The sequence below is a fragment of the Aulostomus chinensis genome, chromosome 13, assembly GCF_037954235.1.
Source record: "Aulostomus chinensis isolate RoL2024-O1b breed Wild chromosome 13, RoL_Achi_v1.0, whole genome shotgun sequence".
Taxonomy (NCBI): domain Eukaryota; kingdom Metazoa; phylum Chordata; class Actinopteri; order Syngnathiformes; family Aulostomidae; genus Aulostomus; species Aulostomus chinensis.
The window spans coordinates 17,935,357-17,950,004 of record NC_141332.1 but is presented as its reverse complement, the minus strand read 5'-3'; the positions used below and the strand labels follow the sequence as shown (position 1 = coordinate 17,950,004).

General features: G+C 42.6%; 1 protein-coding gene across 3 annotated transcripts; it reads left to right on the top strand.

Annotated features, from left to right (window-relative positions):
* The first annotated feature begins 6 nt into the window (after window positions 1-6).
* Window positions 7-12,949, top strand: kcnk4a (potassium channel, subfamily K, member 4a). Of its 3 annotated transcripts, none has more exons than XM_086221781.1 (8): window positions 7-245; window positions 2,480-2,631; window positions 3,497-3,757; window positions 4,363-4,480; window positions 5,565-5,734; window positions 7,494-7,680; window positions 7,788-7,924; window positions 8,017-12,949. In XM_086221781.1, exons 3-8 carry the CDS (start codon window positions 3,569-3,571, stop codon window positions 9,094-9,096), a joined length of 1,881 nt encoding a protein of 626 aa, XP_086077907.1. In that variant the 5' UTR covers window positions 7-245; window positions 2,480-2,631; window positions 3,497-3,568; the 3' UTR covers window positions 9,097-12,949. The 3 variants fall into 3 exon arrangements, with proteins under 3 accessions (XP_086077907.1, XP_086077908.1, XP_086077909.1); XM_086221782.1 differs by having other exon boundaries at window positions 65-245; window positions 5,565-5,725; XM_086221783.1 differs by lacking the exons at window positions 7-245; window positions 2,480-2,631; window positions 3,497-3,757; window positions 4,363-4,480; window positions 5,565-5,734 and adding an exon at window positions 5,807-6,420.
* Window positions 12,950-14,648: the final 1,699 nt, after the last annotated feature.

The following is a 14,648-nucleotide window of genomic DNA, read 5'->3' as shown; positions in this document are numbered from 1 at the left end:
CGCGCCTCTGCCTGCTCGCTTTCTCCTCCTCCTCCTCCTCCTCCTCCTCCTACAATCCTCGCTTCCCTGTCAGAGTGATGTAGGGTCACGAGAACGGGGAAACACCTTCCAAGGAGAAAACACACATGCAATTTCATAACACACACACACAAACACACACACACAAAAAGTTCCTCGTTGAGTGCTGAATGGTGAGAGAAGAGCACATGCTGCATGAAGGGAACTTTCAAGGCAACAAACCGAAGGTAAGACATTCATTCAGGAGTAAAGCTGAGAGTTAAGTTGGATTTTTATCTTTATCATCACTTAATATATCCGAGTACTTATTTATATTACAAGTTAAATTTGCATGTTTTGATTTTGTCGCACAAAAATCCCTATCACTTAGCAGCCAATATATATTATATACTGGCTGTTATGTATGTATTAAAACTGAACGTGTTTTTCTACGAGTTCAGCTGAAAAGCTTGACAATCACTGATTTGAGATCTGTTCTGGTTTTGTTGCCTGAGCGCCAAATGCCTGCCAGTGTGTTTCTATGCTACTTCTTTGTAGCACAAAACAGCCCTGTCTTCCTGTTTTAGTACATTTCTTTCCCAAAGCATAAAACATGAATCAGGGTTGTAACCTGTGATCTTGTTTTACATCAGAGTTGGTTACTTAAGAGAAAGCAAATATTTTGGGGTTGATTGTATCTAGAGAAGCTTTTTTTTTTCTTTCTTTTTTCTGGCGCTGCAAATTCTTATCTTAGGATGAGATCACCATCTGCAGATGCTAACATTTAAAATGAAAACCTTCAGGGTTTTTGTTGTTGTTGTTGTTCTGTGTTAAAGGGGTGGGACAAAATGTATATTTGTACGGTTGCAGCGGGTCACTCACATTCACTCGATAACTGACGTACAGTAGAAACGATATACAATCATTCTAATCTTGGAGTCATGAGTTCAGTCAGACTCTATCCCTCTCCTCCCTCTCATAAATTAACATATAATCTGCAATAACATCTAAAGTTTGGTTTGGTTTTCAAAATCCCTTCATTTCCCCATTACACCAACCAAATGAACTCCTGGTGACCTCAACAATTGAGGACAAAACAAAAATGACAAATTATAGACTCACAAGGAGCTCTTCACCATCTCCCAAAGAGCACAAAACTCCCCCAGTGGCCCGGATACGCTTAAAAGTCACCAAATTATGACATCTAAAGTATGTTAGAAATGAGAAGTTTTCTTTGATAATGCGTTTTCAGTCGGTCCAGTGAGATGAACATTTGGTGTGATCCACATCCTGGTGTATATTTACATCGGGACAGACCCCCGTGATTGTCTTGATAAGGATTTCAACCTTATCATGAATACTGCATACTGTAGATAAGGATTCCATCCATATCCTTCAGTCCTACACAATTACTCGTGACTTCCACCCCCCCTCACGTTTTCCTTGCATTGTTTTGTCTTTTTCTTTTTTCTTTTTTTGTGGAGGGGTTCTGAAATATGAACTCTCTGTGTATGATATCATTCATTTGAAACAATCTCAGAAAAGAGAGAAAAGTCACTATGAAGGGGATGACGTACTTCGAGAGCTGTTCCATGGAGATTGTGGACTATAGAAGATGAGATATTAAGCAGTTAATTGGATTGAGATGAATATCTGTAGCTGACGTAAATTTTGTGAGCTCCTCTTGTTTGTTTGTTTTGTTTCGATTTTTCTCATACACCTGCCTGGAACTTAAACCGGAGACGAGCCTGTGTACATCATCCTCTGGTGCTGTACGTCTGTCCAAACGGCTCATCTCATGATTTATTACTCCACCTGCTCTTCTGTTTAACTTCAGATTAGATCACCGCCCATCAGCCACAGTCATGCTCTCTCCGAGCCCCTCACTCATATCTTAGAAAAATATCAGAATATGCCAGCGCAGGTTCAGCGAGTGATTACTAATAATGTCTGTCAATGTTGAAGCCAGGGGCAGAGAGCGACGCTGTCCACGCAAACCAAAGCCAGCAGTCCATTAGAGCAGAATGCTAACAGTCCGCCAGACTCTGGGAAATCTCAGAACATTGTCAAGGCCTACATCGAGACCAGCTCAGAGGGCAGAAGTTTCTAAATCCCAGTACAGACTGGATGAGCTCAAGTCACTGCACCTCTCTCAAGTGTGTGTGTGTCTTTCAAAGATAAACACAGATCAAAGAAAGCATTAGAAGCCAAATGAAGATAAGCGCTAACCATGTTTTCTGTTAACGTCAAGATGAATGTTTGGAGTTTTGGCAGAGAGTAATTGTTTGTGAGACCACTGGCAGGGCAGCCTGGTGTGTGTCAGGCCCTCCCTGCTTATAATGACTAAGTTCTTACACTTGCTTCATGCCGCTGCTACCTTTCGGCTGCAGTGAGACAAATATATGTTCACTTCAGCTGCACATGTTGGGCAATGCTTATTTTTAATCTGGAGTGATCTGTATTTCTTCCTGCCTTTTTGAAGATTTTTTGTGGCTTGAAGGAAAAAAGAAATCAGTCTGCAACCATCTCCGACTCCCTGAGAACGCCATCCAAGAGGGAAACATCGAAAAATCCCCCGTCATCTGATTTGAGGAGCTTTAACATGGGATGAGCTCCTGACATCAGAGCCTTGAGGTGCTGTACTGTCTTAGTAATGAAACGTTCTTTATTTCTCATGATTGCTATCAGTGAGAGAACAAAAAAAAAAAACATCAGTGGAGATTACAAAATGCCCCTGTTAGTATCCAGTTACTTGACACAACTGCAATGTGGATGATGCGTTTGATGATGTCAAGCTTGTCTCATGACTGCTAAGGTTTATACAATGTTTGCCTCAGGAATTTCTCATTATCCTCCTCTTACATGAAAGAAGATCCACTGTATCTCTAATTGTTTTGTGCCGTAGGGACACAGTCACACAATCTCTAAATTTATGAATGTGTTCACACTCTTCAGTCGGTCGCCGCTCGTGTACACAATGAAAGAGTTAGAATTCTGTCCTGATTTCTACTGAAAACAAAAATCCATGGAACTTCTGTACTAAAAGCTGAACTTTTGTAAGAGATCTAGTAGAATGGATGAGAGCTGGCTGTGTCGCTGGAACACATCCGTATATTTCTCTCTTGGAGGCCAGCACGGAGAGGAGTGTGGACTCATGACTTTTTAATGAGCACGTGTTTATTGTTTTATAATAGACTTAATCCTTCCTTAATACTTCAGCTGGATCTAATTCATAACCCTCTGGGTTGTGTGTAAACACTCCTAAAACCTTCACATGCGCTGCAGCCACAAGTTAAAGATAGCGTAGCTTACGTATGATTCAATGAAAATAATGATATATCCTCACTTTTCCTGTCAGCGAGCGTCTCTCAGGGTTTGGTTTGACGCACAGATGTATAGATAAGAGTCGGCCATCCAAGAACACTTGTGTTTCTTGTTTACACTTTTTCATGCTCACACATATAGCACCCCTCAAAAGGAACTTCCTGTTTACAACCAGCTGTGCCCCAGTGTATCCTGACTGAAGTTCCTGGCCTCTGACCTTTTACCCTGGAGGGACGGGGGGGAGAAAATGCGGTGCACCACCCTCTTGGCCCTGTTGCTGGGGGTCATGTTGTACTTGGTGATGGGCGCACTTGTTTTCTGCACTCTGGAGGCCTCTGCGGAGAGTTTGAAGTTCCAGGAGCTGCTCAGCACAAAGAAAAACTTCCTCCTTAATCACACCTGTGTGAGCGAGCTGGAGTTCCACAGGCTCGTCCAGGTATACGCACGTCATGCTCATACACAGATACTAAAAGAGGCGATATTGCATTGTTGTACTTCCCTTCTTGTTCTTTTCCTTATTTTAATAGATCGAAGGGACAAAACAGACATTCTTCCAAAACACACCAGTAATTATTGGTTGATGGAGGAAGTTCGGTGGGCTTTAAATCCAGTAAAATCACATTCCAGTATATTCACAGTTGTTATTTTTGTTTTTTCCTTTGTGGTACCCAATTTGACTATAAATGAAACCATGACATGAACATTGAGGATTTCATGGACAGCAAGCGTTTGTGTAGCTCTATAACATTTGTGTCTGAATAACTGAACAGAAAGAAGGTAAATGAAATGTACAGATGGGAGGCAATCCAACGCTCACTATTCCAATCAATGCATCATCCATGCCATCATTCATGCCAATTCTTTTGGAATGCATCAACAAAAACGATGATGATAAACATCTGTAGTTGTGTTAGATGTACAACACATGAAAACCACCACATTATGAAATACTTAAATTTTATTCATATGGAGCTGAAGTGCTGCAGTAATAAGATAAGACAGATAACTTGAAGATAAATTTTGTTTTATTAACTGAAACAGAGAGTGATGATTGCGGTGGATGCAGGCCTGGAGGTCAACAACCTATCCTCCAACTTCACCAGCCGCTGGGACGTGGCCTCTGCCTTTTTCTTCTGTGGTACCATTATTACCACAATAGGTAGGTGGACATTCTGCTCCGAGAGACTTTTTAAAGACCAACTAACTCTAAAAAATGAAGAAACTGAAATGAGAAGATGCTATGTCTTCCTCCTTAAAAGCTATAAAAGGCACATGTTTTTCAGACTGCGCCTAAGGACCGTTCCTCTATCTCATTGGATCTTCAGTCATTTTAACTTACCCAGATGTCCTCTCACTACTGTGTTACGGCTCAAGTCCCACAAATGTAGGAACAAGTCATTCCATACTTGGGGATCAAAGGAGCAGATACAATGGTTCTTTATACAAATAAGAAAGCTTCATTTATTTGATCATTTAACAGCATGGTTATATAACAAAACTATGTTGTTTTCCCCATATTCCACTCACAGTAACTTTTTTCTTTTTTTTTTTTGATGCGGTGGGTGAGGTACAGAGATTCAAATGAGGAAAAAGCTGCTTTTTACTTTGGTTGTGCGGCTACAGATTCTGTATTGAACAGTGAACATGTTGTATAGTTGACCTGAGGCCATGACAAACAACAGGCACAAAATCACGAGATTTAATCTCACTGAAACAAATTCAAATCATCACTAAAGGGTAAAGACAGCATAAATTGTAAAATAAGGATAAAGGATGAACTTCAACAAACATAAAAAGAAGGGCAGAAGACAGGATGACGGAGAGAAAGACGGAGGAAGAACTGCAGCCGCACCACAATACGGCTAACCAGGTACAGTTTAGTTCAAAATGGGATTTTCAGTTTTACTGGTTCACGTCTCAGTGGTATATACGGTATATTACCATTGTTACTAACTTACAGTACATTGATTTTCCATTCTGTTGGATTGGGGAGAATTTGTAAAAGACTGAACTGAAATCAACAAAAGCAGGCATTCATGCTGCTGACCTTGTAAGTCTTCATCTTGTAACATAGAATAACTTGCCTCTGCTGTTTCCTGCACAATAGCATCATTCATAGCCTCTGGTTTATTGACTGTGGGAGTCTGTGATAAACCAGGAGGGGGCACTTAATGTTTGACAATGAATGTAAATCTTGTTTTGTTTTGTTTTGTTTTGGGGTTTTTTTTGTGTGTTTTTGACAGGTTTTGGGAACCTATCTCCTCGGACGTGGTATGGCCAGTTGTTCTGTGTGTGCTACGCCCTGGTTGGCATCCCCATGTTTGGTATACTCCTAGCTGGAGTGGGTGACCACATGGGCACGGTGCTGCGGAGAGCTGTGGCCAAGATTGAGACCCTCTTCCTGGTGAGAATGGTCTGTCCTGCCCAGGAACCAAACCTCAGACAATCGACACCTCTGATAATCACAGATATGAAGTGATGCAATGAATACTGACCTCCCCGAAGCTCTTCATGACCCCTCTGTTAGCGGTGAACCATTATTTTTAACAGCTAAACTGGACATGAACAATGGTTAAGAGCCTGAATTTCTGTCATAGTTTTGATTGCTCAAATATGAATTTATCAAGCTGTAAATACCTGTTGCCTTTATAAACATCACAAAAACTAAGTTGCAAACTAAGATCTATAAGTGATCATTTATTTAACACTTGTAATGATACGGTGTTGGCCTGAGCACGAATGCTGTTATCAGTCTGAGACTGCAGCTGCAGCTCTAATCACCATCATTCAAGCAGCAGCTGCCTTCACCCAAAGAAACAAAGATATGGATTAACATATTCACTTCTCCAGATTATTTAAACCATTGATGTTGAGATTACAAATGTAAATTTTAAGTACTGTGTTGTATGCAACTTGGCTTGTTTCTGTTTTCTTGATGACGTTTCTTATCCGAGAGGCAGTTCCAGCACTGAAGAAGCCTCTTGAATGAGAAGTGAAACGTCTTCAGAAAAACTGAAAGAAGTCCAGTTTCCTATGACACAGCACTTAAGAATTACCATGACCTGGATGACAGAGAATATTCACCGACATGCTACAAATGTAAGTAATATTAGATGTTCTTTGTGGGGGCTGGCGGGAGCAGTACATTTGAAAACGGGCCATTGAGTCTAAACAAAAGCTTCATGAGAAATGAGATGAACCTTTCAACCTTTTGCAAGATAATGGGGTGCGTAACCTTAAAACGTGTCAGATTTCGAGTTTACACTCCTGCATCATTAATGGGCTGGATATTTGGGAGCAGCTCCACGCCACCCTCATAAGAATGGAACACTGGACTACAAAAATGTACCCAACATGGTGTGTGCTGTGTGGATGATCAACCCTGTTTTCTCTAGTATTCCCTGCGGTGGAGAGAGTTTCCTCCTCTGGAGACCCTTAATTTCCCATTTAGCTACACTGCTACACTGTTGTCACCATGGTTACAAATATGTATGAGGAATTTTCCACTGTGGATTTCCCTTGAATATAAGTCATTGTTAATTTAAGTTACTCCGCTTTGCCAAAGCACACTGCAGTCGCATGAACGCAATACATAAAAAAATCATCATCATACAAACACAAACACGTGACAAGCTGAGTCGGCATCAACCGGCTGGATTATAACAGCGAGACGCAGCCGAAACTTTCCCTGCAGCTTCCTAAAGCGGTTTTGTATAGTTGACATTTTGAAAATATTCATAAAACATCTTTGGTAAGTCTATGTAAAATACCAAAGTTCACCAGGATTCATTTACCTTTAATAGTACAAAACAATACCAGACCAAACTCCATGGAAAAAATGAGTGAAATTCATTTCCTCAAGATGTTGTTGGTTTTTAAGCAAAATGTATTTGGCAATTAGCCGTGGTTTCCTTTGACAAGGTGGTGCTGGTAAGGGGCCTGGATAACAGATAAGGGGGGCGCTGGCCCTAAAATGGTTAAGAACCAGTTCTTTAAATCTAAATCTGATTTGACAAAACAAAATAAAACGTGAGTTTGTTAAGTTTTAGAGGCATGTAAATAAAAAAAGCTTTTGTGGTTGTCTAGTCATTATTTGGTTCGTCCAGATCCATCCTCATCTTCATCGGTACACTTTCTGAAAACGTCCTGTAACTGTCATTTCTGTCTCATAGAAACGTAAGGTCAGGCCCACCACCGTTCGGGTGATCTCAGCCGTCCTCTCCATCCTGATTGGGTGTCTGATCTTCCTCGCTGTGCCGACCGTTGTGTTTCAGAAAGTGGAGGAGTGGTCGTTTCTTGAGTCGCTCTATTTTGTGGTCATCACTCTCACCACTGTTGGTTTTGGTGACTACGTGCCAGGTGTTTACTTGCTCTTACTGACACATAGATGTGTTTTCCTCATAAAAATTGTGTTAGCTCAAAGTAACAAAAGCCCTCAAATGTGTTTACCACCACTCTGTGTCCAGGGGGCAACCACGAGGGCGGGTTGTTCTTCAAACCTCTGGTGTGGTTGTGGATAGTGTTTGGCCTGGCCTACTTCGCCTCCATCCTCACTATGATCGGTAACTGGCTGCGTGTGCTGTCTAAAAGGACTCGTGCTGAGGTGAGATATTTGCAGTGAAGCGTCATCTGAAGGAAAACACAACTTAACATCATAACCTCTCATTCTCTCAACGTCTATCTGCTCCGTCTCAGATGGAGGAGTTACGGGCCCATGCAACAGACTGGACCCAGAACATCCAGAACATGTCCATGGATTTTCGAATCCCAAACCCCTTGGAGTTCAATGACCCCTTCCTCCTACAGCGCCGGCGATGGAAACGTAGTGAGCGTCGGCGCATCCGTCGGGGGGCCCACGGCACTTTGGGATACTGGGCTCGAGGGGCGTCTGAGAACGGACACCTGCCGAACCACTGGGCTGCGCTGACCAGCTCTATGAGCCGGCTGGATGCTCATTCCTCTCTGGAGAGGGCGATGATGGCCAAGTCCCAGCCAAGGGTCAGTGGAGCTGGAGTTGGAGGCGGAACGGTTCCGAGGATGGGCCCTGGACTCAAAGTTGACTCCACTGTGGGTTTGCAGTTGGAGGGCAGGTCGTTTCCTCACCTGCTGACCCGTTCGTTCTCCCTCCCAGTGGCCCGCTCCACCTCAGAACTGGTTTCAGCAGGTGCAGCCATGCAGGGAGGATCTCTCTCTGGATCCGAGTCACCATCTGACTCCAGGTCAGATGTCTCCTCCGTCTCTTTGTCATTCTTGGAGCTTCGCAGGATCCCTGCCTCCTTTGCAATGGGCAGCATAGAGGAAGGTGGCGCAAGAGCCACAAACATCAATCCAGCCCAGGAGAAAGACAAATTGATTCCAAAAGAAGGAAGTGCACTTGCTGAAAGCGAAAACACACCCTCCCCTCCCACCCTTCTTTCCTCTTCACCTCCTGAAAACCTCCCTACCTACCTTCCTGTCACCACTGCCCCATCACCTGACTGCCAGCTGCTTGATTTCTTTGGGGAGAACCTGGCGTACATCGACGAGTCCTCAGACACGCTGAGTGACCGCGTCCAGCCAACAGCAAGTGACGAAGAGAAGAGGAGACGTCCACGAAAGCCCAAGAGGAGGAGCATGAGGCGGCAGCTGTCACACAGGTGGAGCCCCCTGCAGGTGAGGAGGTCCAACAGTGACATGCAGCCGCCATCCAATCCTCCCACACCACCTCCAGACTTTCTGCCTCTGACAGACCTGCCTCGCCCTGAGAACCAGACAGATTCAGCTCCGACACTCTGAAGTTGAGACACGATCATTATACACCATAAGCCGGCAGACGTCACACACACACACACACACACACACACACACACACACACACACATTCAAGCCAGCCAGTATTTGATGTTCCAGGATATCTTTTTAATTGGTTATTACTTAAGCTATCAATGATTAGTCTCACAAAGTCTCAGTAGCTGTAGGAGAAAATAAGCTCGAGAGATAACTCACAGGTGCTGCCTTCATTGAAACTGTCTGGTTCAGCCATTTTTAAAAATGTTATTCAAACAGTTTTATCAAAAGGAGAATAAGAAACAGGAAACCATCGACCACATCTGGGCCGGATGCATCAAACTGTGTAGACTCCTCACTGAAACTTTAAACACCAAAATAGAAATATGCTCACTCGTTTATTTTGTCTGATGAACAAAGACGTGTCTGCACGTTTCTGTTCTGTTAGTCTCTATCAACGTGTACATTTCTCAACCGTGCTCACAATCTCTTCTCCCTCAGTCAGTCAAAAATATATGTTTTGATACTTGTGTTCAATGGAATTGATAGTGGGAAAAGTTGAGCCGGCGTATCAGCAGTGCTCTCACTAACAAAGTGAAACCTGTGGAGAGGTAATAAATGACTAACGGCATCAGTTCAGTCATTCCAGCAGCAGATGGTACCTCTCTCCTAAACAGAGGAGAGCATATCTTCCATTTCTGTGTTGGCCAGTTTCACTAAGAGTGCCAAAGCTTCCATCCCTGTCATTACACAGACTATTCCCTCCAGCAGCAAAATGCAGTAGCAACACATTAAGTCCAAACTGAGTAAAGACTCAAAATGGACTTTGTGACATCCGTCTTGTGTTCTGATTCGATCTTGTTCCAAGTCAGAGAAAAAAAAAGGTTGTGCCAAATTTCCAGGGAAATACCAGGGCAAACCGCAGTTAGTGCCCTCTAGCTGTGTTTTCCCCTCTTTCACGCCAGATACTGTGGCCTGTTTTGGTAATATTATGCCAGTTGTATGTTCGAGTCCCAGCTCGGGCACAGGATCTTTCTGTGTGGAGTCTGCATGTTCTCCCTGTTCCTGTGTGGGTTCTCTCTGGTACTCCAGCTTCCTCCCACAGTCCAAAGACATCAAGAGGGGACGAGGCTGATTGATACTCTAAATTGACCGTAGGTGTGGCTGTGAGTGTGAATGGAAAGAAAATGGATGAATGGATGGATGCCAGTCCTAACACTCACTTCCATAGAACATATAAAATATTCATCCATCCATTTTAAATACTGCTTATCCGTTAAGGATTAAGGGACAAATCCAAACCGTTTTGTTTTAACAAAGGTAAGAAGAACTTTGGATGAACACATTTAGCTTGCAGATAGTTTGAGGTCATCCAAGGGAAATGAATGCATTTTGGATTATAAATCAAATCAAAATTGAGAAAATAGAAAGCACCAATCTTCTTGTGTCATATTTGTCGTGTGAAATCTTGACACATTTTTCACTATTTAACTTTTTGTTTAGTTACTGCACTTCACATCAGTGTTCATGCATTCATAATAAAATCAACTATGGAAGAGAGTTAATATGATGAAATAATAATCTTGATGAAGTAATAATCTCACAATTATAGCATTGTAAATTCTCACTTTCATGCTATTTTTGGCCACTCCTCCATCATCCTGGTGTGAGTTACATTTAGTGTTTTCATGCGTCTGGCCCCTGGTGTCGGTCATAAGCCTTAGAGTCACATGTTATTCAGGCATCATCACACATCCTTATCTACTTAGTTGATCTTTTTACCAAGTCAGGTGATTCTCAGTGAAAGTGTTCAACACTCGAGCTCAGATTTAATTTGTTGGGGATAAATCTCGGTGACTGACCAGTCATTTTAATGCCGGTGCCTTTTTACCACGGTCGGCAAAGACCAGCTCCTCAAATACCAGAGAAAAACAATTCTCTTGTGAATTTATGAGACCAAAAGAAGGGAAAGAGAAGCTTTATTCTGAAATGCCTTTCATTTAATAAGTGACTGTCATTTGCCACCTAATTGGATCAAGATGAGATGAGAACAAGCCAAGATCTCCGTGGCCTACCACCTTGGTTAAAAATATTTCCGGGGGAAACCCAGAGTTGGGTGGAGAACCCAGACCACAACAACAGTACATTAGTATTAAACACTCAGGAAGGACTGGCACCACAATTCACCCTCAAACCAGTCAGTGCTTTTTTGCCACCGTACAAGTTCTGGCTGGTGGAAACTTTGTGCAGCTGTTTGGCGGAGTAAACAGTTCACCACCTACTTCACAGAAATGTTCTTTGATCTTCTAGTCCATGAAACTACTTTTGACATTTTTAAGGGAGAAAAAGATAAATGATCATTTATCAAATGCAGCTGCTTTGATGCTCCTTCCACTGTGACCAGCAGTGGTTACGCTGAGGTTACTCTCTAAGTTTGTGGTGTTAATGTCAAGTGTTCTGAAGTCACAGTTGCAAAGATCCTGCTTGAGACCACAGGGTCTCTCAGCTTTGGCTGATTTAAGTTGTTTTTTTTTTTTTTGTTTTTTTTAAAGACCTCTGCAACATGAATACTGTAACTGCAGGGTGCTTAAATAGCTTTCAAGTTTCATTTGTGCACAGTGGAGCCCTCGCTGCTGCCTTGCCTAAGAGACGGCCATCACATCCCTCTGAAACTCCTCCTGCCTTTGACATCGGGACATCTTGTCTGTTTTTTGCATTTTTTGCACCAATGATGTTTTACAAATTGTTCAAATCCCAGAGTGCCTATGCAGTGACCCCAGGTGTGTCGAGTTCCAGACACTTCCAGAAAAAGGACAAAATTTAGTTATTAAACTGGCCAGTGTTAAGTGTGAGAAATACTTTAAAATACTTTACATGATAAAACTTGTATATATATTGTCTATTGGCACAACTCCATTGGAAGTAAATGCAAATGCAAACCGCTATGGAATAAATGGACAAAATGCTTTAAAAAGACATTTTGATCGGTTTTTGCAGTTACATCACGTCTACTTTGTTTTTTACAAGGCAAACTGTACAACAGCACACAGCCATGTTGATTTCATGGAACTGACTGCAAAAACAACATACGATATGAAGGTTAGCATGTAGCACATGTCAGCATATTTGGAACTTAGACAGAGTCTGACGTTCCCTGAACCCTGGAAGCCTTCGATGAACCCGGCTCACAGTGGGTGTGGGACACTGAGAAAGATCTTGCTTATTCAGAACCAGGACCGAATACAAGAGTGTTGTGGCCGTGTGCCCTCCACCAGGGCCAAAATAAGTAACTGAATGACTCCAACCTCCAATTTTGTCATTAGTTGACAGTGGGCTGGAGCCTCACATGGTACAGTACTGATGACTCCTTTATTTCATTACAAGTTTGACTCCTGACATGTGATGTTTTGATTTCATTGTCATATTTCTTTTTATTCTCATGTTCTCTTGTACCAGTAATTGAAGAGTGATGATTACATTTCTAGCTGTTGAACATATGCAGCTAAGTTATGCTTAGCTGTCACTGAAAGTGTCTTTTCACACATTGTTGCCCTCCTGTGGTGAAACGGAGAACAGCAGAGCATCTGTGGGTTTGGCCTCCCAGCTATTGTGTCCCAATAGGGCCTCAAGTGCAGCCCTGGACCTCTTGAAGTTTATGGCTTCAATATTGTTGAGGCCACGGATCGGTATCTTCTGTTTACTCTTGTGCCTCGTTACCACTCTGCTGCTTGTATAACCTTGTGTTTATGGTGTCCTGTTGCCACGAGCGCTGGATTTTTATTTAGCAGCCAGAAATAAAAAAGGAATGATTTCAATCTGAGTAACAAATAAAGTCTTGTCCAAATGTGTAATGTGAGCTATATTAACACACAATAAAGCTGTGTGTAGTTCCAGTGTGGTTGATGCTTATGTATCTACATGGAATGTGTAGGGGTGATTTGTCCCCACTTTATGCACACTCTCTAAGGATCTTGGGCACAAGTGCGTGCATGCATGCGTGCACACGTGCGTGTGTGTTTGTGAGAGGGGGAGCAGGGGTCATCGTCCACAGCAGACTTCCCTCCCAAGGACAGTGGGACCCAGTGTGAGACAGAGCGAGGCGCTCCACTGTGGGATAAGTACAGGTTGGATATAGCAAGGGGTAGTTAAGCGCAAAAGACTAACAGATGCTGGGGCTAGTTTACTCAGAGGGGAGGGAGCCTCACCGCACGCTCAAGCACCCCGACAAACACACACACACTCACGCACGCACACACACACACTCACACACAGCGTGAGGCTGCATTCTCACTGTGGCTTAGAAAAAAACAATTTTACTGCAACGGCTGGAGAACTGTTTGTATCTTTAAGCTATTTTAACAGCAGCCTGGATAAAAACCTGATCTTCACTGAGTAGACGAATCTGCAGCATCTGGATATTAAAGGGTAAGAACACACACACACACACACACACACACACACACACACACACACACGCGCACACACACACACACACACACACACACAGTCCGTCTCCAGCCTAATAAAATGCAGCTCAACCATATTTGGTACAATTTTGTCTGAAGACAGTGACCCTTGACCTTGTAACAGCTGGTAACAAACCTCTTACTCATTCGTTCCAGAGCGTTTGACTGTATCATCTTCATCGTCTGCCACTTCCAAGGTCAAGAATTAAGCAAAAACTAAACTTTTAAGCCGCATGAGCATTGAATTAATAGTTCTGCGATGACTGAGTGTCTGCTGGTACATTGTATGATTCTGCTGAATGATCTGTCAGCTGCTGGTTTTATTTGGTGATTGATCCTCCAGAGAAACACGGAGAAGGTGAAATTATTTCCTGTAATTTAAGTGAACTGATCCTGAGGAATCCAACCATGGATGAGACACAGACACATTTACAACCACGCACAGATGTTATTGCGTCAATGAAGAGAGAATGAAGCCAAATATCAGACGAACGAGCAACTTTATCAGGTCGACACCGGCTGACTTGTTATCTTTGTGAGGAGGCAGTTCAACAGTTAAATTTGTGTCATCACATGGTGTAACGAGCCAATGGTTCCTATGGCAACCAGCAGTTTGAGATGTGGTCCATCCAGATTACTGGAAAGGAATACGACTTGCCTCCAGCACTGTGCTGTGATGCAGACAATTCAGGTTCATTTTCCCAGATCTTAAATTTGTAGAAATGACATCATGACAGTGCTCCTCTCCTGATGAAACCGACATAGATTACCCATAATGCACGTCAGCAGCTATATGGGTAATATGTCTGTGTTCTAAAAATGTTAGACAAAACTCTTAAAACCTGGACTGTTTTTAGTCCACAAATACACTCTTAAATTTGAGAAAAAATAATTACAATGCCCCGACAATATTTTTAGCCAATTTAGTGCAGCTGTATGTTGATCTGCTGAACTTGCAGATTTATATCTTTCCTTGTTTCAACTGAAAAGACACTCAATTAAATTCATGGTAATAAAATGCAGGATAAAACTTGAGAAATAATTTCCACACTACCATGCATGACCTCACCAGCCATACACACCCAGTCTTACTCT

Bases quoted from the DNA above. Each gene is read 5' to 3' on its own strand.
- kcnk4a (XM_086221781.1), top strand. From the start codon at position 3,569: ATGCGGTGCACCACCCTCTTGGCCCTGTTGCTGGGGGTCATGTTGTAC. The intron at 4,481-5,564 runs GTAGGTGGACAT...TGTTTTTGACAG, and splicing joins TACCATTATTACCACAATAG to GTTTTGGGAACCTATCTCCT. The intron at 7,681-7,787 runs GTGTTTACTTGC...CTCTGTGTCCAG, and splicing joins TTTTGGTGACTACGTGCCAG to GGGGCAACCACGAGGGCGGG.